The 24,409-nt window shown below is 44.1% G+C and overlaps 1 protein-coding gene across 1 annotated transcript; it reads right to left on the bottom strand.

The window, feature by feature from the left end:
- Window positions 1–1,021: 1,021 nt before the first annotated feature.
- On the bottom strand, window positions 1,022–24,198 carry LOC130465457 (uncharacterized). Its single transcript, XM_056834221.1, has 6 exons — window positions 22,199–24,198; window positions 21,476–22,124; window positions 21,242–21,391; window positions 20,840–21,169; window positions 1,394–1,451; window positions 1,022–1,059 (listed from the first exon to the last, which is right to left on the bottom strand). The coding sequence occupies exons 2-6, from the start codon at window positions 21,500–21,502 to the stop codon at window positions 1,022–1,024; spliced, it is 603 nt and encodes a 200-aa protein (XP_056690199.1). The 5' UTR covers window positions 21,503–22,124; window positions 22,199–24,198.
- Window positions 24,199–24,409: the final 211 nt, after the last annotated feature.

Here is a 24,409-nt window from a genome sequence, read left to right as displayed (position 1 = left end):
TCTATCTTTCCACGAACTCTTCCCTATAAATAGGCCCCTAGTTTCGACGTGGAACACACAACAACACATAATATATTCTGAGTATTGACTCTAAACCCCTTAGCCTAAGCCTCTCGCTGCGAAACTGTTCACGCGTTCTGTCGCAATCGATCCATAAATCGAACAGAACGTATCCTGTCCCATAATCGAGATTCGTTAAATAAAAAGGAGAAATAGCAAAGTCAAAGTGGTTAGTTTTCTGAGAACCGTGACGCACCTCTCAAGGGTGCGTCGTAATGTGTCCCTTTTCGATGATTTAACTGCTTTCCTCGCCCTTTTTACGAACTGTTAAACTAACCTAATTTGATTGTTCTATCACGCCTAACAAAAATAATATTTTTGGGAAATCGGATTATCATGCTAGGTCCCTTAATGCTATTTAAATCAGATAATCACAATCGAATTAGTATTATATTTTGCATATTGCTAAAATCAACTCAGATTAGTTTAATAGTTAACGCATGTCCCTTCAATTATTTATGCTGAGCTAGTAAGGATATCCTGCCTCTGGAGTTATCGACGAGCGAATTACTCCTCTCGGTAGTTACAGTCCCCCGAACCCTCAATCTCTACCTTGCGGGTGTATATTGAGAGATCCCCACACCAGGGATCACAAGGGAACCTACGTCCGTCGTGGTCAAACATAATTGCACTCCCTTTATGTCACGATAACCGGGTTTTGTCAGTTTTTCTCATTGTCGTTAAAAACTGAATGACGACTCCTATATTACTAGTCAATTGGGTGTATACTCACAGGAAATCCAATTACACTTGATTGAATAAAAAGAATCGTCACACCCGCGAGGGACAAGTCACGCATTAGCCTCGCGCTTTTTCTACCCCCTCACACCTGAAGGGGAGGGCGAATCTGCCAGACAAATTCTCCGCCAATGACATTCCAAAGTTCAAATCAACTGACAATCTCAAGTATCATCTCAAGAATTTCAGAGCTACAATGGCCATCAAGGGGGTCGAACGCGAGCTATACCCAGTGGTATTCCCTATATCTCTGGAACTTGTCTGCCAGAAGTGGTACTATTCACTCAAGGAACATCAAACAAATACATGGGAGGCGGTTGCTCGAGCATTCATGGAGCAATATCAACCCAACATTTAACTTCAAACCACACTAAGGGAACTGGAAGTTCTCAGGCAAGGGCCTCAGGAAGGCGTCACTACTTACCTCAACCGGTGGAGAGAAATGGCATCCCAAATGGTGACCCGGCCCGCCGAGAGAGAATTAGTCAAGATTTCCATTGCCGGTCTTCTTCCAAAGTACAATGCTCACATGAAGTACCTAGGCTTGGAAAGCTTCAAGAGAACCTACGACATCGGGGTCGACATAGAGGATGACCTGATGAAAGCACCCGCAGCCCCAATTCCACAAACTGACAAATGGAAGGGAAAGAAACCTGAGAGAACACACAAAGTTCATGAGGTTAACGCCCTACAGGCTCCTCAAGGTCCAAAGTCAAACAACTTCAAAAGCAATGTTAATCAGCGCAACTATCAAGGCAGGACACAAAGAGTCTTCACAAACCTCGGGATGTCTTACAGTGAGGCATTCGATCGGCTGGTCGAAAAACAAGTCATAGCACCAATCGGTCCCACACCCGATCCTCCAGTCAACAAAAGATCTAAGAGTTGGGATCCGGAAGCTCATTGAAAATACCATCAAGGGAAGGGTCATGACATCGAGGACTGCTACAAGCTCAAGCACTTGATCCAGAACATGGTCGACAACAAGACTTTACCCTTACCACCCGGGGCTAAGCAAACCCTCTTTGTACAAGCCATCTCCTATGACTGCGAAGATGAAGAAGAGGAGTTTCCATGCAATCTGATCTCCACCATATACAAGCTAGGCTACGAGCTGATGGTTCCAAGCTGTTGCCATCAACTTCCGAGTACTCAAAACTGAGTGATCCCCGAACCTAGGGTAACCACTGACATCCAAGAGAACATTTGTCCACTCGCCACCTTGAAGGCTTTAGGGTTCTCCGAGTACGATCTCATGCTGAGTGCCCAACAAACTGTCAAACTCCAGGGTGTCACATACAAAGTCTTGGGAGTCCTTGAGCTAGTTTTCTCCTTTGACACCTATTACGACAATGCTGGGTTCCTGGTAATCGATGTGCCTACTAACTTCGACCTACTATTCGGAGAGCCTTAGTTCGAGGAAATACTAAATGGCCATGCCTGCCTCACCCTCAAAGGTTCAAGCTTCCGAGACACTCTCATCAAGCAAAAGCCGGTTGTACGCCAGGAAAAGGATGAGTGCATTCAAGAATACTACCACAGATGGGCAATCTCCGCTCGTATTATTCAGCCCGAGTTGCCAGAGGGAAAAATGGTGAGAATGTTCCTCTTAGGGCTCAACACTTCATGCAAGGGCAGCTTCGCCGCATTTCCTTATAGTACATGGAATCAAGTCTGGGACCAAGTCCTGAAAGTTTGTGCATGCAGCCCCGTCTTCGATGATTATGACGATTATGGCGCAGATGTCTGGGAATACCCTGAGAACTATCTTTATGATTAGTGTCTTTGTCCAGGTCCAGATTCTGTCTTTCAATTTCTAAGTCTAGCAATGAGTCTAAGTGTCTAGAACTAGAGTCTTGCATCAATCAAGAGCCTCTAAAGGCCGAGCTTCAAGTCAAAACAGTCGATGTAATGATTGCTGATTTCAATAACACTTCAATTTCTACTTACTCTTCGAGTCCTAATTCAAAACACAATCCTAATCCAGACAACTTTTCTTTACAGGAAACTGACTTTGAATTTCTAAAAGCTATCGAAAATCATGAAAACAGGACGCCCATAATTGAGGAAACAAAAAAAATCAACCTTTCTAACAACGGTGACTCAAAGCTAGTTCAGATTGGTTTAACTCTTTCTCAAGCAGAGCGGGACGATCTTATCAAGCTACTTTCAGAGTATGTAGACGTCTTCGCATGGTCCTATCATGATATGCCAAGGGTTGATCCAAGCATCGGCCAGCATACAATTCCCCTTATTCCAGGTTCAAAACCCATCAAGCAGAAACTCTGTCGCATGAAACCGGATGTTTCCCTCAAAATTCAAGAAGAGGTCTCCAAGCAGCTAGAGGCCGGGTTTATTCGAGAAGTAAAATATCCAGAATGGATCGCAAATGTCGTCCCAGTTCCAAAGAAAGATGGAAAAGTACGAATGTGTGTGCCCTAAAGACGGTTTTCCATTGCCTCACATCGACATCTTGGTCGACAACACCGCAAATCACGCCTTACTCTCTTTTATGGACAGGTACGCAGGCTACAATCAGATTCCCATGGCAGAGGAAGACATGGAGAAGACAACCTTCATCACTCAGTTTGGTACATATTGCTATACAGTTATGTCGTTCGGACTAAAGAACGCAGGAGCAACTTATCAAAGAACATCCACCGCCATCATGAGCGATATGATTCACAGGGAAATTGAGGTTTATGTCGACGACATGATTGTCAAACCCAACTAACGGCACGAGCATACCTCGGTACTTCGAAAGTTTTTCAACAGGCTCAGACAATACAACATGAGGCTCAATCCTCAAAAGTGCGCATTCGGGGTAACGTCAGGCAAGATACTCGGATATGTTATTAGCTCTCGAGGCATAGAGGCTGATCCTTCAAAAATCAAAGAAATTCTCGAGATGCAACCACCAACGAATGAAAAAGGAAATTCGGGGTTTTCTTGGCAGACTACAATATATCAGCAGGTTCATTTCAAGACTCACAATGATCTGTGAACCAGTATTTCGAAAGCTCCGATAAAGCGGGCCCAAAGTGTGGGATGACGACTGTCAGCATGCATTCAAAACAATCAAGAGCTACCTTTCCAACCCACCAGTACTAAAGTCAGCCATGCTAGGGATTCCCCTCGGGCTCTACCTCACAACAACCGATTCAGCGGTGGGGGCTATGCTTGCCCAGGAAATTGAAGGCAAGGAGAACGTCGTATACTACATAAGCAAAGAGCTGATCGAGTACGAGACCAAATACACTCAGCTCGAGAAACTCAGCATCGCCTTGGTTTGGGCCACAAAGAAACTACGGCACTACATGCTCTCCCATACAATACATGTGATCAGCAAAGCGGATTCTCTCAAATATCTATTCGAAAAACCAGCACTCAACAGGCGGTTGTCCAGATGGTTGGTCATGCTAGCAGAATTCGACCTCAAATACATTCCACAGAAGTCTATCAAGGGTTCAGCAGTCTCAGATTTCCTAGCCGACTGTCCTATTGAGGCAGAAGAGGAAGATTACGACTTACCCGACGAGCAAATCTTAATGACCAGTGATGACAGTTGGTCAATGCATTTTGACGGTGCTTCCAACCAGAACGGATGTGTTGTTGGAGTAATCGTAGTAGCTCCAGACGGCACGCACATTTCGATATCAGCAAAACTACAATTCAACGTCACAAACAATGCGGCAGAATATGAAGCATGCATCATGGGCCTGGAAGCCGCCTTAGCATTGGGCGTCCAGAAACTTCGAGTGTACGGGGATTCCTCCCTAATCATCAATCAAATTTCTGGCAAATGGAAAGTAAGAAGCGAGAGCTTAGCTCCATACCAGTCCTACCTCGAGCAGCTGTCTGGACAAATAGAAGAGCTTTGCTATACATACCTTCCGAGAGAGGAGAATCAATTCGCCGATGCACTGGCAAAGCTGGCCTCAATGATCAACATCCCAAATGGCATGGCTAAAATGCCACTTACAATTGAAACACGTCAAGAAGCAGCATATGTCTATGCTATTGACAACGTCGAGCAAGACGGGGATGACCTTGGTTTACAGACATTCAAAGCTATCTACAAAATTCAGAGTATCCCCCGCACTTTTCAAGCAAAAATCAAAGGGCTCTACGACTACAATCAGCCAACTTCGTCATGGAATGCGGCATTCTATACAAAAGGTCCCTTGGCGGTCCTAACCTCCGATGTGTTGACAAGCACGAAGCTCAAAGAGTCATGGACAACATACATGCTGGAGTCTGTGGCATCCACATGAATGGGAAAATGCTAGCCCTCAAGATCGTCAGGGCACGATACTACTGGACTACCCTCGAACGGGACTGCTACTTCTTTGTCAAGCAATGTCCTACATGTCAAAAGTGTGCGAATCTGAAGCACATTCCTCCATCACTACTATACTCTCAATCATCACCGTGGTCGTTCTCAGCCTGGGGTATCGACGTCATCGGCAAAGTCACTCCAACAGGCACCGGGGCTCACGAGTTCATACTGGTCGCCATCGACTATTTCACCAAATGGGTCGAGGCCATGTCATTCAAAGTATTGGGTTCCAAGCAAGTGGCCCAGTTCATACAAGAAAACATCATATGCAGATACGGCGTTCCTCACGAGTTCATCAGTGACCAAGGAACCCATTTTCAAGGAGAGTGTGAAGATCTATTCACCGAGTACAAGATTCAACATCATCGCTCTTCACCTTATCGCCCACAAACCAAGCATTTCGCATTGTGGGGATATCGAACTTCAATTCGCACTTAAACTGGTGCAACTCCGTTCTCATTGGTCTATGGAATGGAAGCAGTACAACCTATCGAGCTAGAGATACCTTCTCTAAGGATAGTCCTCGAAAGCAAAATCCCACAAGCTGCATGCGTACAAGCCAGATATGACAAACTAGTCATGCTCGATGAGCGTCGGCTTCAAGCCGCTCACCATGTACAAGTCTATCAGCGCCGAGTGGCCAGACATTTCAACAAAAGGGTCAGAACCCGAAACATCAAGGAAGGCGAGCTTGTCCTGAAAGCCCTTCGCAAAAGCACCATGGACCCAAGGGGAAAATTCAAACCCAAGTGGGCAGGCCCATACATTGTCAAGAAAATCCTCTCCAGGGGAGCAGTCGAACTAACAGACATCGACGGAACAGAATTCAGATCTCTGACCAACCTCGATCAACTCAAGAAGTTCTATGTCTAAGTTCCATGTTCAAATTCAAGAATCCAAAATCAAGTCCTGTAAGGTAGTCAGAACTACATCCGGCCTGATTCCCTAACGGGACACGTAGGCAACCTCATTTCGAGGCCTGGCCACTTTAATACAAAAAAAGTTCAAACTTTCCTCAATTAAGGGCATCCTAAAAATCAAATCAAATCAAAATTCAAAATTCAAATTGTTGTTGTTTTTATTCCAAATGTGCCAATTCAAAGCAAAGCATGTTCAAGCGGAATTTAACACAATAACTCTTTATTTGGCCCTGAGGCCTTCAAAGCTATTTCAAATACAAAGTCAGGATCAAGTGAAGCAAAGTTCAAAAGCCTTTTCACTTCCTAAACACATCTTCCAAACACATTCCAAACACAATTCATTCCAAACACATTTAGCCTACAAAGATCTAGGGTTGGGCGACTATGCTCTCGAGTCTTGGCACCTTGAGTACTATCCCCTGACTCCTCCCGCAATCAATCATCAATCTTCCCTTTGCCCAAGCGGCGGGTGAAGGAACTTGCAAGCCTTCCAAGACGGGAGGACGACGAACCTCCTTTGGATTCCGAAAGGTCAAGCACCGGACGGGCCACACTCCCGTCACCTTCCTCATAGTCAGTTGATGCAGGACGTCTAGCTCTAGAACCTCGGACTCTAGCTGGTCCGGAGAAAGAAATGTCCCTCTGTCCTAGGCCTCTCATCCATACAATATACCCCGCAGACAAAGTAACTGACTCAGGTGGGAACTGGATACTCAAGAATGGTTTGGCAACCCAATACCGCCTCCAAACTTCAAGTCGATTCGCATTCAGCACAACAGGTTTCGGGTGCTCTTCAATACAGTCCGGGATCTCCTGTTTCAAGCCATATTGTCTCATCGCTCGAGCAGGCGAGTAGAAGACCAGCATTGTGAGGCTTGGCACCCTCAAAGCAGTAGAACCAGGGGCATGTCTCATAGCAGCAATTCCCCACCAAGGAACTACTCACCTTATACAAGATTCAATCCCAGAGAGTGCGCACCGCCACTCATCCAATGAAAGTCGGCCATACAACGTGGGTCGCACGGTGAATCCCTTTCTATTATAGCTCGCCATGTTCTCCGGTGGTGCCACCAACATGAGCCTCTCCATAAGCCAAACCTTGGGGAGTATACAAGAAGCGCATTTTAAAATTCTACATTCAAAATTCAAATACAAGTAAAAATCCAACATACAAAAAAGCTCCAGATCCTTACTTGGAGTAACACCGGACTTCCCGATGGCAAAGAAGAGGGGTCCGACTTCAGCATATCAAGGCCCGTCAATGTTTCGCCAATCACAAGCGGCATTGGGTTGTGAGGGGGTTGAAAAAGCACGAGGCTAATGCGTGACCTCGTCCCTCGTGGGTGTGACGCTTCTTTTTGTCAAATCAAGTGTAATTGGATTTCCTGTGAGTCGTCATTCAGTTTTTAACGACAATGAGAAAAACTGACAAAACCCGGTTATCGTGACATAAAGGGAGTGCAATTATGTTTGACCACGACGGTCGTAGGTTCCCTTGTGATCCCTGGTGGTGGGGATCGCTCAACGTACACCCGCAGGGTAGAGATTGAGGGTTCGGGGGACTGTAACTACCGAGAGGAGTACTCGCTCTTCGATAACTCTAGAGGCAGGATATCCTTACTAGCTCAGCATAAATAATTGAAGGGACATGTGTTAACTATTAAACTTATCTGAGTTGATTTTATCAATATGCAACATATAGTACTAGATCGAGCGCGATTATCTGATTTAGATTGTTTTAAGGGACCTAGCATGATAATCCAATTTCCCAAAAATATCATATTTATTAAGCGTGATCGAACAATCAGATTTAGTTAGTTTAACAGTTCATAAAAGGGCAAGGAAAGCAATTAAACCATGGAAAAGGGACACATTACGACGCACCCTTGAGAGGTGCGTCACGGTTCTCAGAAAACTAACCACTTTGACTTTGCTATTTCTACTTTTATTTAACGAATCTCAAATTATGGGACATGATGCGTTCTGTTCGATTTATGGATCGATTGCGACAGAACGCGTGATCAGTTTTGCAGCGTGAGGCTTAGGCTTTAGGGGTTTAGAGTCAATACTCAGAATAATAATTGTGTGTTGTGATTTCACGTCGAACTTGGGCTATATTTATAGAAAAGAGTTTGTGGAAAGATAGAATTGCAGAGCTCTAATCCACAAAGAATTAGGAAAAAACACGTACCCAGGTAATTCCAGCGCCCAGAGCCAGGCGTTGAAAATTGGGTCTGGGCTGTTTTCTTAGTCAGATTCGGATTCCTAAAATCCGTAGTGTTTGAGACTTAATCGAGTCTTTTGGTGCGTATTAATTTCATGACGGAATGCGTCTGGGCCCGTTACGAACTCTAGGCTCGTTAGGATTTTAATTAATACGTAACTCTTATTTCCGAATCATATTAGGAATAGGATTCTCGCAGTTTTCTATCTCATTTAGGATTTATGTTGGAGTGCAACACCTAATTCTGACAGGTTTCTATCTTTTATGACTTGCCACTTTTAGAAGCTACCCTTTACGGCAGTTACTATTTTTAGCAGGTTTCCATAAATAGCAGGTTTCTATAAATAGCATGTTTCAGGTGAAACCAGAAGGGTGATTGAGATTCGTTATTTTATAGGAGATGCGTTGTCAAGTGGAGATTTATGTTTTCATCATCGAACCTTCCCTTTCGGGAATGGGGACAAAAGTAGGTGTCTACAGTTAGCCCCCACTTTGACTGAGTCTTGGAGTAAGACGATGGTCAAAGTATTAGACGGAGTGCGTCACACAAGCCATGGTGACCTGTTTCTTGCGAGGGTCTTACGAGCCCCCGAGTGATAACATTTGACTTAAGGGTCATCACTTTGAAGTGTCGACATATCCCTCACGTGTCATTGGGATTTGTCAACTGATAGTATAGAAACTTCCTCACTTTGTCATTGGAAGGATCTAAAGGTGCGTAGAAACTCCCTCACTTTTTCATTGGGAGTAGCTACAGATGTTTTCGAAATCAAAGCTGTAAAGTGTAATTGGGCCTGGCCAAGCCAAATCACGAGGTAAAAATGTTTTTAAAAATTCTCATTTTTAGGGTTAGCTAAACGAGAAAACCCCCTTGTTTTTATGGGACGTAAAACAAAGGAAAATCCAGCATATCGTTCTTTTTTGGAAAAAATGGAAAACCAATTTTTTGAATTTTTTTGTGGAAAAAGGAAAAACTACTCACATCGCTCTTTTTTTGGAAAAACGGAAAACCAATAACTTCTCACATCGCTCTTTTTTGGGAAAACGAAAAACCAAAAGCTACTCACATCGTTTTTGGGAAAAACGGAAAACTAAAGGCTACTCACATCGTTTTTGGGAAAAACGGAAAACCAAAAGCTACTCACATCGTTTTTGGGAAAAACAGAAAACCAAAGGCTACTCACATCGTTTTTTGGGAAAAACGGAAAACCAAAGGCTACTCACATCGTTTGTGGGAAAAACGGAAAACCAAAGGCTACTCACATCGTTTTTGGGAAAAACGGAAAACCAAAAAACGTTATCGCTGCAGCGACTAAGGACCTGCGCGGTTAGTGACGCAGACCCCGCCGGCTAAAGATGGCGAGCCTATTTCATTTTGTTTTTGAAGATTCTATTTTTCAAAAACTGAGGACCTGCGCGGCTAGTGACGCAGACCCCGCCCGCTGCGGGTGGGCGAGCCCTGTTCGCTGAGGGTGGACGCCCCTGAATTCGTTTTTCAATTTGGGACTCGCGTGGTTCGTGACGCAATCCTGCCCACTAAGATGGGCAAGTTTCCTACTTTTTTCATCGTGATTTCTTTTTTGAGAATTTCTTTTATTCATTCTTGGAAGAGCGAATTCTTTCGAGGGATGCTCGGATTTAGTTGTAACCTGAACGTGGGTTGGCAACGTGCTTAGACGGACCATTGTCTTGTGTTCATCTTCCTTCATGGTTTTGAGCTAGTCCTTACGGCTCAATTTTGCCACTACCTGGGTCCTTGATTGGGACCATGTATAAGTATCAACGGCGACCTTTGTCTTGAGGTCGTAAACCAGTTCTTTTTCTTTTGAGATTATCCAAACACGGGACTTTATACAGCGTAGTCTGGGAATATTGTTTTAACTTTGCATACTTTTTTTTTGAAATACATATTTTCTTTCGAGCCCCCAAGCATTCGTGCTTGACGGTCATTTCTTGCCAAAGGGGGGTTCCTTGGGGACACGCATTCTGTAATGTCCTTGATCGTGTTTGGGGATCGTGCTCGTAAGTGCGAGCGATCTTTGTAGTGGTGTGCTATTCTTAACAAAGCCGTGAGGTGCGATTTTCAGTAAAGAAATCGGCAATTTTCAAGTCGAATGAATATGGCAGGGCCCTATAGAAGTCAGAGCTGTTTTTTGGGTCTGGGATCATTTTCGGCGCCCATGCCTGGGCGTTAAAGATTCCGGCGCCCAGCGCTGGGCGCTGACAATGATTTCTGGCAAGGTTTTTGATGACACAGTTGGCCTTTTGTTCGTTCGTTTTCTTTTTTTCTGTTGAACGCGTTCGTAAATGTTCGATACTTAGAAAGATGATATGTATGTGCGAACGAGCGTTCATAGAATGGCCGTTGTGTGCGGTCCATTAATCAGTTTGTTTGAATCATTTTTTTTTTTGGGCAATGACTGATTTTGAATAGTTTGCTTAGAAGCTTGATAGGGTTCAGGCCCATTCATGAAGTGGGCTCAAATATCGTACCCTTTCGATTGTTCAAACATTTGCTTCGAGATTTTTTTTTTATGTTGCTATGGTTGTTTCTTAGCTTGGAGCCCCCAAGAATGCATGTTGGGATGCTTCCTTTTGGCGTATGATTTGTGTAGGTTCTTTCGAAAAAGATGCCTTGGGGTTCCTGCTCGTGTAGGTGCGAGCTATCTCTTCCGTGGTAGGTAATATTTTGCTACTTTTAATCCTTAATGTAGAAGTCGTGTGGCTTGCATTTCGGCGACAAGTAGTCTTTGCCTCTTTTACACATGCTCTTTGGTCGTGCCCGCATTAGTGCAATATGCCTTATCCCCTTTTTTTAAGACTTGTACCGTGGGACGGTTGAACTTATGGTGCAACGTAGGCTTGTGTGGCCTAACGGCGTGTCTTAGAACATTCCTCCAGGCGTTGGGATATCATTATTATTTTTGCATTGGAGTACTTCATCATGCCTCGTTCAGGTGTTTGAACAAGTGTAGCACCTTCTGCGTGGGTTTGCACGGCTTATTACTTCGTTCGATGCGAGGATTCATAGGTGTTTCTTTCTTATTTTTATATCTGGGCAAAACTTGGCTAGCAGAAAGATTCAGCGCCCAGGCTGGGGCGTTGAAAATTATCTCTGGTATTTTTGACAGTTCTTATCCTTGATTTTTCTTTCGCTTTTGCTTTGGAACGACGTAGACTGTGTAACAGGCGCTTGTAAGGCGAGCGTTATGTGCAGTAGTTTGATCGGAGTTTTGGTGACTCGCGATTTTCAGTTACCCTTGTTAGTGGGGTGACTTTATATATTCTAAGTAGTGCTTTAGAATTTGGGAGGGGTTGTAGCCATTCTAAGGTTCGTTTTACACGATTAAAGCTTAGGATTGTGCCCCTATGATGTATGTATAGCATTAGCGTCGAGAATTTGCGATAAAATCGTCATTTCGAGCATTTTTAGAGTGTTTTTCTCAAGCCCCCAATTGTAGCTACGGGATTGGCTTGGTGCTATAATGCTTTGCATACGTCTTTATGCATTCATGGTGACATGGATCATGAATAGTTTGAACCAGACTCGTTTAGTGCGAGGTACGTTCGAGTAGTGACCTGCTACTTCTCTTGTAAATGTCGTATTATGCGACATCGCCATGGTCAAGGTAGTAACATGTGGAAGTGTGCCTTGACCAAAAGTTAGGTGCCTTCCTTTACCCATAATCATATTTAGAAATCTTTTTGACTCACTTGCAACATCGGGATAAACGCATACTTAGATTAAACCAACGACTCTTTATTATGTTCGAAGAAGTCTTTGAAAATTATTTGGAAATTATTTAAAATCCGAATCCTACTGTGTACAGTCCGAGGTGTCCCAAGTAAGTTGACTTATAGAAGGGTTCGTACAGGATTACAGGAATGAATCAAAATACTGTTACGATTTTTGGAATGTTGTCTAAGGATTTGCTGGAAGCCAGGGTGCAGGCGTCAAGATATACTTGTGCCCGTTTGGCATATGCTTTAGGCTTTTAAGGCCATCTTTTCCAGAATTGCGGGAATATAAACCGTTTTCAAATTGACTTAGATTTACTTGGTGTATGTCTGCACAAAAGGTCAAGGTATACTTAGTTCTTTCCCTAGCTCTTTCATTTCAATTTTTTTAGCCCCCAGTTGTTATTATGTTTCCCCATTAATGATGCTTTTAGATTTCGATTTTAGATGCCCGTGTCATATGTCTGAGTAGGGTGAGCCTTGGTTAAGTGCCAAGTCCCATTGACAATGTCTGATTTTTTTTCAAAGGGGATTCGCAAGCATTTGAATTATCATGAACGGGTGCATTGAGTTCGAAGGAACGATGGGGCGACGCCGTAGAACAATCCTCTTTATTGCAAGCTTACTGCCTTTACTACTTGTTGGCGATTATGACTGTGTCTAGTGGTGAAAGAAGGTCTTTAAGTGAGCGACTATGTCTAGTGGTGAAAGAAAGTCTTTAAGTGAGTTAGTTCGCTTTAGGGAGGGTCAAGTCGAGTACTTTAGAGGTCATGGACGCTTGCGCTAGCCCCCATTCAATTGAGGCAAAGCGATCTTTTTGAGTCTTGGCTAAGTGCCTAGGAGTTTGAGTGGTCCTTCTGGCAAGGGTACGTGCCCTTATTATTTTTCGATGTGTGCTCATTTTGGCATCTTGATGACTTGGATTCTTCTTCGTGCTTTCAATTTTTCTTTCGACTTGGATTGCAAGTAATTAAATTTCAATAAGGGACTTCTATTTTTATTCTTGTTTTTCTATAGGCTTTAATATTGGTTGGACCGAATCATGGATTGCCTACGTATCCGCCTTAAATAGATTTAATTTGGAATCAGGTCTTGCGTAGTTCTTAGCCTAGAAAATGGATTCTTAGAATGCCGATTTTAAACAAGTACGTTCCGAGGTGGAAACATATTATTTGAAATGGTAGAATAAGTGAAGTTTATTATTATTTAAATCTGCTGCCAAAAATTTGTTTTATATTTTTTTGAGTACATGTATTTTTTGGTGGTACGTATATCTGAATACGTGTTGTACCCCTCCAAGTGTTCGTTATTTTTCCGTGCATGTGCGGATAAAATGACGAGCACTTCTGGACAAATTTTAGCAGGCAGAGAGATTCGGCGCCCCGGCAGGGGCGCTAAAGATTTCGGCGCCCAGCTCTGGGCGCTGAAAATGACTTCTGGGCGGATCTTTTTTTTTGGTGCGCTAAATGCTTCTTTTCCTTTTTAGACTAACTTTAGAGGCGCTTTGCAAAGTTTGCTTTTGTATTATTTACATTTTTTTTGTACTTTTCATTTGTCTTCTCTTTTTTTTTTTTTATATTCGTGACTCAAGAAGGTTTGAAAGATGGGTTGAATGAGATAGGATAATTTGTATAGGTATTGGTCAAGCATGTGGATTATATTTGCTAGGGCTCACAATTTGCAGCCTCGAACTAGTGTCATGAGTTTACATCAACCAAGGCCAATGAGTAGCATGGGGACGGCTCAAGGGTATATCAACAGGATGTATCCACCCAAGTTATATGGTCATTATGCTAATGGTGGTGTAAGAGCAGGTTTGGGAAATAACGGGTATGACGCACGTGTCAATGACCGTGCGTGGTTTGCAGTTGACAATAAGTTCAAGAACAAGAGTCGAGGTAATGGTTTCTTGGGTTATGGCGATGAGAACATGGATGGGTTAAATGAGCTGAACAGGGACCTCAGAGCGAAGGCGTCTAAGAGCATAAGGATTGGAAAGGGTAGACATCGTAGAATTTTATGATTTGGATTGGTTGACTCAATTCTTTTCCTTCGTTTGCTTGGGTAAATTCCGCACTTTGGGAGGTACGGGCTAACTCAATTCTTTCCCTTTGTTTACTTGGGTTAATTTCGCAGTTTGGGAGGTACGGGCTAAGTACTTCATGGCTCGCTCTTTTCGCTCTCCCCTTTTCTCTTTCTATTTTCTCTTTTTGCTTGGGATTTCTCCCCAACATAAATTTTTTTATTTGGGCTAAAAGGTAGATGGTTGTGGTTTTTGAGTCACGAGGCGAGACTGAGTGAGCCTCGTTTGGTAGGCCTATAGTGGACCTTTAACTTTCGTAGGCCTAGGGTGGACCTTTAGCTTTAATAGGCCTAGGGTGGACCTTTTAAATGTCTTAATTTGCAAGCGTATTTAGTCGTTTCTTAAAATGTGCAAATAGCGTACATTCAAAATGTTAATTTTACCTTATTGAAATTTAACGAAAGAATTACATCGAAAATAATTTTTTGTTTCTTTTCAGACTCCAGTTTTTGGGATTTAATTGGAAGTTGTGATTTAGACTCGAACTTTTATTAATTTTTCTGATTATAACCCGTGTATGAACACAGGGAGGTGGCCTAGACTCAAAATAATGACGTGGCGTAAGCCTATAATACTTGACCAAGCGACCCTCAGACTTAGGCTAATTGGACCATAACTTTCGTAGGTTGACACTTTAGATTTTAACCCTTGGGTGTTCGTTTGTCATGCGCCATTTTGCTTAATGTTGGCAAGGTAGTCAATTGGGGAGATCAAATTTCCATTTTTACAAGGCTAGAATCATTAGTGCGGCTTCTCTCTTAGTGTGTATTGCTTTACCCCAATGGTAGCTTTATGGTATGCCGATTTGGGTATTTTCATGGTTGGTCATGTTGCATTCATGGAAAATCTTTTAGTCCGTACTTAGGAGTATTTAAAGGAGCGAGTGGCTCGAGAGGACTATGGTAGTCGTGACCCCATGTGATCATGAGCCTTGAGGCCATTAATTTTTTGCTAGTGGTATTGACACCTTAGGTTAACTTTCGCTCTCCCTTTTCTCTTTCTCTTTAAGTATTTCATGGCTCGCTCTTTTCGCTCTCCCTTTTCTCTTTCTCTTTTTTCTTTTTTTTCTTGGGATTTCTCCCCCTTTTTACTTGGGCTAAAAGGTAGATGGTTGTGGTCTTTGAGTCACGAGGCGAGACTGAGTGAGCCTCGTTTGGTAGGCCTATAGTGGACCTTTAATTTTAGTAGGCTTAGGGTGGACCTTTAAATTGTCTTACTTTGCAAGCGTATTTAGTCGTTTCTTAAAATGTGCAAATAGCGTAGATTCAAGATGTTGTTTTTACTTTATTGAAATTTAACGAAAGAATTACATCGAAAATATTTTTTGCTTCTTTTCAGATTCTAGTTTCCGGGATTTAATTGGAAGTTGTGATTTAGACTCGAACTTTCATTAATTTTTCCAGTTCGACTCATGGAAAATCTTTTAGTCCGTACTTAGGAGTACTTCAAGGAGCGAGTGGCTTGAGAGGACTATGATAGTCGTGACCCAATGTGATCATAAGCCTTGAGGCCATTAATTTTTTTCTCGCCAATGGTATTGACACCTTAGGCTCACTTTGGGGGTTGTGCGACTATGGAGGAATGATTTTCAGAATGTGACTGTTTCCATTTTGCAAATACTATAATATATTCTTTTTATTGGTGAGAGAGAGTATTGAGGCCGTGGATTCTTAGCAAGGGATGAAAATTACATATGGGTGCTCATTGATTTAAATGTTAGGAAGGGAGACTCAATATGGTTTAACATTTTAACTTGCAGGATGACACCAAGCATTAGGACCGATTCTTATGGATAAGACAACTAAGACTTAGGATTTAGATTGTACTTTGGCATAGCCTAGTCTAGACTCGGATTTACTTTTTATTCCAACATTATTTTTTTTTAAACTTCATTTGAACATTATTTTTGAATACTTTGCCCATGTGACATTCATAATTATTAGCATGTGCGGTTTTGATGCCGAGCATTGTCGTCGTAGGAGGCCTAACAACGACGCAAAACGTTATTCTTTTTTATGAGTCGCTTTTAGAACCGAGTACTTTTCTTACGCCCTCGCAGCAATTTTTTTACGAATGGTTATTTTGCTACGTGTTTTCCTTTTGTGCGGGCGCCGAGGCTGCTGCGCCTGACTAGAAGGCCAAGCAGCAACTTCAGCGCCCAGCGTCGGGCGTGAGAAATTCTGGCGCCCAGCCAGGGGCGTTGAAAATGCGTCCCTGGCTGGTTCTCGTTTTCTGTTTGCGTCTACTTTTGTTTATGCGACTTCGATTTTGCGTGCTTGCCTAATAACGTCCTTTACGCGTTGTGCAGCGTTCGTGGGATTCGTTACGGGCCATCCCGAGCGTCGCTTATTTTTGTGGCGATCGTTCGGGTTTGCGGAACACGTATTTCGGTATAACTCTTTGACAAATTGGTTTATGAATGTTTGGGAAATTTTTAAGGTCGTTGGTTTTTCTAGGACAGTTTGTCACACACAATCATATATTTCGCTACACATAACTAACATTCCATCATGAGGCAATAATAATATGTCATGTAGTTTATGATAGGCTTCTATGGGTAGTTATTTGCGCCTGGCTTGGTACCGCTTCTATCATAGATCCAACACATGCCCCGGTCGAGGTAGTGTCTTCAGCAGACAAATTTCGCTCAAGAGGCCAACCCGCAAGTGCAAGCCAAGGGGGAATGCAAGCGAGAGGGACCTAATGGGCGAGCGATTGGGTTTGGGACGGGTGTACTACTAGCGAAAGTGCCGAGTGGACAACATTCGAAGCGTATGCACCCCCCGGTTGGCGATGGGTATCCTTAGTCCCAACTCCCAAGATGAAACACCAAGGGAGCCAAGATTCGTTATGCGGTTATGCCCGTTCACATTAATATGCTGATTTTCAGGCCGTCCCAACTTGATTGGGAAATAAACGCGGGGTAGGATCGTTTCACCCTTCTGCTATTTTGATTACCTACAAGCACGAGTATTTCCTTCACTATCCCCAGTGGAGTCTCCACTGTGAGGGGGTCAAAAAAGCACGAGGCTAATGCGTGACCTCGTCCCTCGTGGGTGTGACGCTTCTTTTTGTCAAATCAAGTGTAACTGGATTTCCTGTGAGTTTACACCCAATTGACTAGTAATATAGGAGTCGCCATTCAGTTTTTAACGACAATGAGAAAAACTGACAAAACCCGGTTATCGTGGCATAAAGGGAGTGCAATTATGTTTGACCACGACGGCCGTAGGTTCCCTTGTGATCCCTGGTGGTGGGGATCGCTCAACGTACACCCGCAGGGTAGAGATTGAGGGTTCGGGGGACTGTAACTACCGAGAGGAGTACTCGCTCTTCGATAACTCCAGAGGCAGGATATCCTTACTAGCTCAGCATAAATAATTGAAGGGACATGTGTTAACTATTAAACTTATCTGAGTTGATTTTATCAATATGCAACATATAGTACTAGATCGAGCGCGATTATCTGATTTAGATTGTTTTAAGGGACCTAGCATGATAATCCAATTTCCCAAAAATATCATATTTATTAAGCGTCATCGAACAATCAGATTTAGTTAGTTTAACAGTTCATAAAAGGGCGAGGAAAGCAATTAAACCATGGAAAAGGGACACATTACGACGCACCCTTGAGAGGTGCGTCACGGTTCTCAGAAAACTAACCACTTTGACTTTGCTATTTCTCCTTTTATTTAACGAATCTCAAATTATGGGACAGGATACGTTCTGTTCGATTTATGGATCGATTGCGACAGAACGCGTGATCAGTTTTGCAGCGTGAGGCTTAGGCTTTAGGGGTTTAGAGTTAATACTCAGAATAATAGTTGTGTGTTGTGATTTCACGTCGAACTTGGGCTATATTTATAGAAAAGAGTTTGTGGAAAGATAGAATTGCAGAGCTCTAATCCACGAAGAATTAGGAAAAAACACGTACCCAGGTAATTCCAGCGCCCAGGCCTGGGCGCCGAAGATTTCGGCGCCCAGAGCCAGGCGTTGAAAATAGGGTCTGGGCTGTTTTCTTAGTCAGATTCGGATTCCTGAAATCCGTAGTGTTTGAGACTTAATCGAGTCTTTTGGTGCGTATCAATTTCATGACGGAATGCGTCTGGGCCCGTTACGAACTCTAGGCTCGTTAGGATTTTAATTAATACGTAACTCTTATTTCCGAATCATATTAGGAATAGGATTCTCGCAGTTTTCTATCTCATTTAGGATTTATGTTGGAGTGCAACACTTAATTCTGACAGGTTTCTATCGTTTATGACTTGCCACTTTTAGAAAGTACCCTTTACGGCAGTTACTATTTTTAGCAGGTTTCCATAAATAGCAGGTTTCTATACATAGCAGGTTTCGGGTGAAACGAGAAGAGTGATTGAGATTCGTTATTTTATAGGAGATGCGTTGTCAAGTGGAGATTTATGTTTTCATCATCGAACCTTCCCTTTCGGGAATGGGGACAAAAGTAGGTGTCTACATGGGTCCCGACCATTAGCAAACTGCTCTACAATTTCTATTAGGGAGGAATCACCATTGCCAAACCCCTGTTTCGAAAAGAGAAAGCGAGCGAATATACAAAACTCAAGGCTCTCAGGCGGAATACTTTGGGAACATCAAGCCCAGCAAAGTAGGTGACAAAGAGGGACAAATCCACCCCTCTACCATATACAACAGCACTCAAAAGTGTGGGCTTCAAGCCCAAATACCTTTCAAAACTCAAGAAAAAGTGTTCTTTAACACTGGGCATGCATGGCTCCAGCATGATGGGCCACCCCAATATAGCACTAGATTCCCCAGGGAGGGGACATACCTCATTATTTCCAAAACGGAAGACATGATGATTCAGATCCCAAGCCTCCAGAGCAGCAAGAATGAAGTGCAAATCCAATTTTACAAACCGGAAAGAGACGAGCACCCCAAGATGCATGCCATCAAGCTCCCTTTTCTCCAATTTGCCTAGCGAACCAAGCCACGAGTTCAAGGCACTCTCAAAGGACACAGCCATATTTTCTTTTCTTTTCGAGAGGAAGCAGTATGCAATAATAGCAGGGAAGGATCGATGCAAGAAATGATCCAACAAGCTCCCTATTTATGCAAGAGTCGGCTTGCACGACAGCCCACGAGCGCCAGGCGCCAAGCCTGCGCCAGGCGCAGGGGCCTGCATCTAAGGACGAGGCCACTGTCCTCTCTTATGATTCCGAGTACACACTCTTTAGTGTTTCGGACAGCAGAGTACAACCTCCATTATTCAAGATTCCAAAGCCGCAAACCGCGCAACTTCAAGCAGTCCGAATCAACGCTTCGGGCAGATTTCGGGTCATTTCAAAATTCAAGCATCCTAGTCCTAGATCGGCGTCCTAAGTCGATTCTGCATATGCATAGGAAGAGTTGAATATACTTTGACTTGCGCTTTTCCTAACCAAATAACCTCAGTCAAAGTGGGGGCTTATAGTGGGTATATACACCCGAAAAAATAGGGCAAATTGTTTCAAAATATTTTGGCAAATTTCTCAGGCATGCATCTAGCCACAAATTTCAAGGCACACACAACGCATACAATTCCAAACATTCAAGCATACAAAAAACCGATCTTCAAATTTTGCAAACCAATTCAAAATTCAAAAACCATACAACCATACAAAAATTCAAGTTTCAATCCATACAAATACAATACAGCCTATACAAAATCAACCCAGGCAAGCTGGAACTCGCTACCATGCAGGGTCAGTCCGAGTCGTCACCAGCAGTGATATCAACCACAGGTGCCTTGCCCCTGTTCCGCCTCCTGAGGCGCTCCAGCTCCTAATCCAGCTCCGTCCCAGGGGTACTAGGATCCTGCTCCGAGATACGAAGTGTGCCAGTGGAGGGATGAACTCCCTGCTGAGGAGAGGAATACTGATACGGCGGCGGCATCGGCATATACTGGTACGACCCAAACATCTGAGCTTGGCGCATCCTCTCCATCTCTGCATAATAAGGCCAGGAATCTGCACCCCAAGGATGAGGACCACTTCCTCCGAAATAGTAACCAGGGGAAGAAACAAAGGGCCATGAACTGCCTGCACCTCCAAACGAATGCCTGGTGGGATCAACATGTACAAAAGGGGAAGCTCCCCGCTCAGCATCAGAATGCCTCTGATGAGCACCAGCACCAGACCCCTGTCCTAGATCCAAGCTCGGCCCCTCCTGCCTCAAGGACGTCTCCGCCTGGGGTTCTCTGTCAACGGATCCTCTACGGTCTCGACGGCGTTCCTATACAAAATACAATTTCAAGAATCAACATCCAAGTTCAAATTTCCAGAATACAAATTTCAAGATCAAGAAAGGCACCTCTCTGTCCCGGCCAGAAAGCTTCCGGGTTAGCTTGGCACAATGCCTCTTCCAAGAATCAAGCAAGAGCATCCAGCGACGGACTCTCGCCCGAGGCGCCTGCATACAAAACCCAAGATCAATTTCCCAGTACAAGATTACAAACAGTTTCAAAAAATGCAACAGTACTTACAACGGCATAATGTTCAGGTACAACATCATATGATTTCCGGTGCGGAGGAGAAGCAAAAGGGATGGTCTCCACCACCTGTTCCCCGTCCGAGTTCTCAAAGCGGAGGATCCTATCAGCATGGGGAATGTCCTCAGGATCAACCTCCTCCTCCTACATACAATCATACAATCATCCAATCAATATAAGAATACAAGAATACAAGAATACAAGAATACAAGATACAAGGTTCAAAGCTCACCGGCAGTACGAAGCGTAATGGTGGACCCAGCCTCCTCAGGAAGTCGTCATAGCTCCCCTTCCTGTGTACAAAATCCCTCCAAGAGCGGCAAACAACATCGCCCCTAGCCTCCACATAGAGCCGAACCAGCTCTTCATCCAACGCCAGCATGGACCCCGGTGGGTCCTTGGGGATAAGTCTCTCCCCCGAATTGTGCTGAGGGGACACTCTCTCCCCTAGGTACCACATATGACGGTACCCACCTGGAAGAAAAACCCACCACCCAGACAGGAAATGGGCACGAGCAGCCGAGGCATGTATAAGCGCGTTGGCAAAAGGATGCCATACCACCTGCAAAACAGACAACTCAGGCAACAACACAAATACAAATACAAAGAGGGTACAACAGTACAAGAATATTACCTCGTCAGCAGGTAGGACTCTCCAAGCTTTGCGAGAGGCCGCCAGAGGCACACTCCTGCGCACCGCTCCTATCCAAGAGGCAGCATACGGGTAAGCCGCATCTCTAGTACGATCCGGCGCCAGAGTCGGAAAGTGCTCATATATCCAAATCTTTCAAGAAGCAAGCAAAACATCAGTCAAGTTCTAATACAAGCATACAAGTACAAAGTACAAGGTACAAGGAGTCTTAAATACCTCCAGCACACTCCACAGAGCAGCCATGCTCGGGTCACTCCCCACTGCAGTCCGGGAAGCCCGCTTTATCTCATACAAAAGGTGGCTATATGACAAGACACCTCAGTTATAGCTCGAAATAGCTCTCAAATCCTTCAGAACAGACAGGAACCGGATGTGCACCCCACTGTTTCTACTCGGGACCATCACTCTACTCACCAAGGCTAGGAGGAAGAGCCTAACCCTCTGCTCCGCGGATACACCCACACCGCAGATAGCCTCCACGATCACCGTCACAGAAGCATGGGCATCGTCATCTGACAAGTAAACAACAGGGCCAAGCAAGTCCCTGGCAGCGGCAGAGCGCCACGTCAGCTTCGGATCAAAGGTCATGTTCCTCTCAGAAAAAGGAAGACCCGTGATCATAGAAAACTCAAAGGGGGTAATGGTGATCTCCCCCCATGCCATGTGGAAAGTGTTGGTGGTATCCCACCACCGCTCCAACAAAGCCCACAGTCGGGGCTTGATCCTCGTTCTCCTCGAAGTGCCTCCCATGGTACGCCAGAAGTCGGTCAGGTCCGTCTGCGACCAAATCTCCATGGCCTCCTCATCAGCACAAAGAGCTTTAAAATCCCTCTGACGGGAAAGTACGTAACGGCTTTCCATCGGCCTACAGGTGAACGAGTTAACTCCAAACCTATACAAATACAAAATACAAATTCCAAAACGTAGTACAAGACTCACCATGCTAGCGCGAGGTCGCTGAGACAAGTGCCACACTGGCCGAAACACCAGGTCGGAAGGGCTCCAACCAGTACCACTAAAAGTAGGCGCATCCCGGGGAACCATACCCCTGTTGGGCGCGTTTATTGCAGCCGCTTCATCATCCGAAGCATCCTCCTCAGCAGCTCGAACTACCGACGATTCGGCGAGCTTCCGTTGAGTGTGACGAGGCATACTAAATCAAGTGGAGTACAAGGTGTCAAAATTCTAAACTGGGGGCTATCCTATACTAGCCTAAAAAAAGTCAAAAAAATTCAAGACAAATCCCCAGTGGACCTCTAGTTCAAGGTACAAGTTCAAACACCAACGCCTAAGCTACCCACGCCAAAGCAGGTATACAATTTCAACACCAACGCCTAGGCTACCCACGCCAAAGCAGGTATACAAGTTCAAACACCAACGCCTAGGCTATCCATGCCAAAGCAGGTATACAAGTTCCACATCAACGCCTAGGTTATCCATGCCGAAGCCGATACAAAAATATACATTCAAGAAAACTTTCAAAAAATTCAAAGCTACAAGTTCCAACAGTTCAAGTTCAAATGGCTATCAAACAGTCTTCTACAAGATTCAAGAAGCTTAAGCATACAAGCATCATTTCAAAGTACGAGAAAATAAAAACTACATGTAATCCTAGAGTTATTTCATAAGCAAAACATGAAATACTTACATGCATAAGGCAAGAACAAGACCAAGGGAAGACAATTCGACCTTTGAGAGAGAAAGAGAGCAAGGAAGCAAGATGTTTCTCCTCAAAATAGCACGGCAAGGGGCACTTATATAGTGCAGCCCAGCGCCATACGCCGCCCCAGCGCCCAGCGCTGCCCACTGCATGCGCGAATCTTCAGCGCGCGGTCTCTCGTGCTGACTGCACGTCCTTTGCTGCTACGGTCTTCTGCGCCAAGCATCAAACATCGCATCAGGCCATCCATCAAAAATACGGGTATACACACCTGTATCTCCAAGTACAAACAGATGTATATTTCAAGAATACAAAGTCCAAAAAATACAACGACTCTGGCGTTCAACTCCCAACGGACCCAAGCTCCGGGAAAGTCGGTCGAAATTTCAAAATTTTAAGGGCCAGTAAAAAGCTCTTATCCCCAGCAAAGCACATCCCCAACGGATTAACTCCGGGTATTCAAAAATTCAAGATTCAAAAAATTCAAGATTTAAAATTTTCGATGCCAAGCTCCGTCCTGAACTGAAGGCGGAAAAATACATGTACAAACCGGAGTCATCACCAACCGCACCGAGGTAGACTCTATCCTTTTTTCTAATGCCTGTTTTATGCAGGTACCGGCGTACAAAGAGTGGTCTCGATTTCAGAACATCTTGATCATTCTCCGTCCCTTTCGAAATACTTTGACTTGCGCTTTCCTAACCGAACGCTCAGTCAAAGTGTGGGCTTCTGTAGACACCTAATTTGTGTCTCCCCTTTGGGATGATGACGATACCATTATCCTTGCTAGGTGATTGGAATAACTCCAGGCGGAAATCCCAATTGCTAAGAATACTTCCAAAATTCAAGATCCAAAATCCAACCCCCGAGACCGTTCCCCTTTCGGATTCTCGGTACAAAATACAACTTTCCAAATCCAATTTCAAAATCCAAGTACAATCCCATCTAGTAGACCATCCCATTGGTTTTACTAGGCCTTTTCCACTCAAAATCATATAAGGCAAATCAAATTCGGGCACCGACCCACAAAACCGAGCATGCCGGGCCCCGTCCCGTAAAACCGGAATTCAAAACCCGAGAAAGGCTTGTTTTTAGACGCTAAATGATGCCTTAACCTCCAAACAAATACAAAACTCCAAACCTAGTACTATTCGTACAACAGGTACAACACTACAAGACGAAACAATGACGGAGCCCGCGTCCTTGCTTTGGCGACATTCAAGCCACGTCAGCAGCGCACTGCGCTGGACCAGCGCCCTGCGCTGGCGTGTGCTGGAGCCTTGCACCCATTCCCCCTATAAATACCCCTCATTTTCAGCATAATGAGGAGGAGAACAACAATACAACGTCAGAATTTTGACATTACGCCTCAAAATACAACTCAAATCTCCTCAAAAACACATACAAAATTCCTAAATTCAAAAGCAATTGGGAGCTCTTGCCTAAACCTAACTAGGTAAATCCGAATCCCATTCTAATCAACTATGTTG

The sequence above is a fragment of the Spinacia oleracea genome, chromosome 1 (genome assembly GCF_020520425.1).
Source record: "Spinacia oleracea cultivar Varoflay chromosome 1, BTI_SOV_V1, whole genome shotgun sequence".
Taxonomy (NCBI): domain Eukaryota; kingdom Viridiplantae; phylum Streptophyta; class Magnoliopsida; order Caryophyllales; family Amaranthaceae; genus Spinacia; species Spinacia oleracea.
This window is presented reverse-complemented; position numbering and strand designations above follow the sequence as displayed.

What these genes read in the sequence shown, in the direction of transcription:
- LOC130465457 (XM_056834221.1), bottom strand. Translation starts at nt 21,502, where the DNA reads ATGGCTGCTCTGTGGAGTGTGCTGGAG. An exon ending in GAGTCCTACCTGCTGACGAG is followed by an intron (nt 21,170 to 21,241) that starts GTAATATTCTTG and finishes TCTGTTTTGCAG; the next exon opens with GTGGTATGGCATCCTTTTGC. An exon ending in CATTACGCTTCGTACTGCCG is followed by an intron (nt 1,452 to 20,839) that starts GTGAGCTTTGAA and finishes GTGTTCTCTCAG; the next exon opens with GTTTCTTTCCCTTCCATTTG.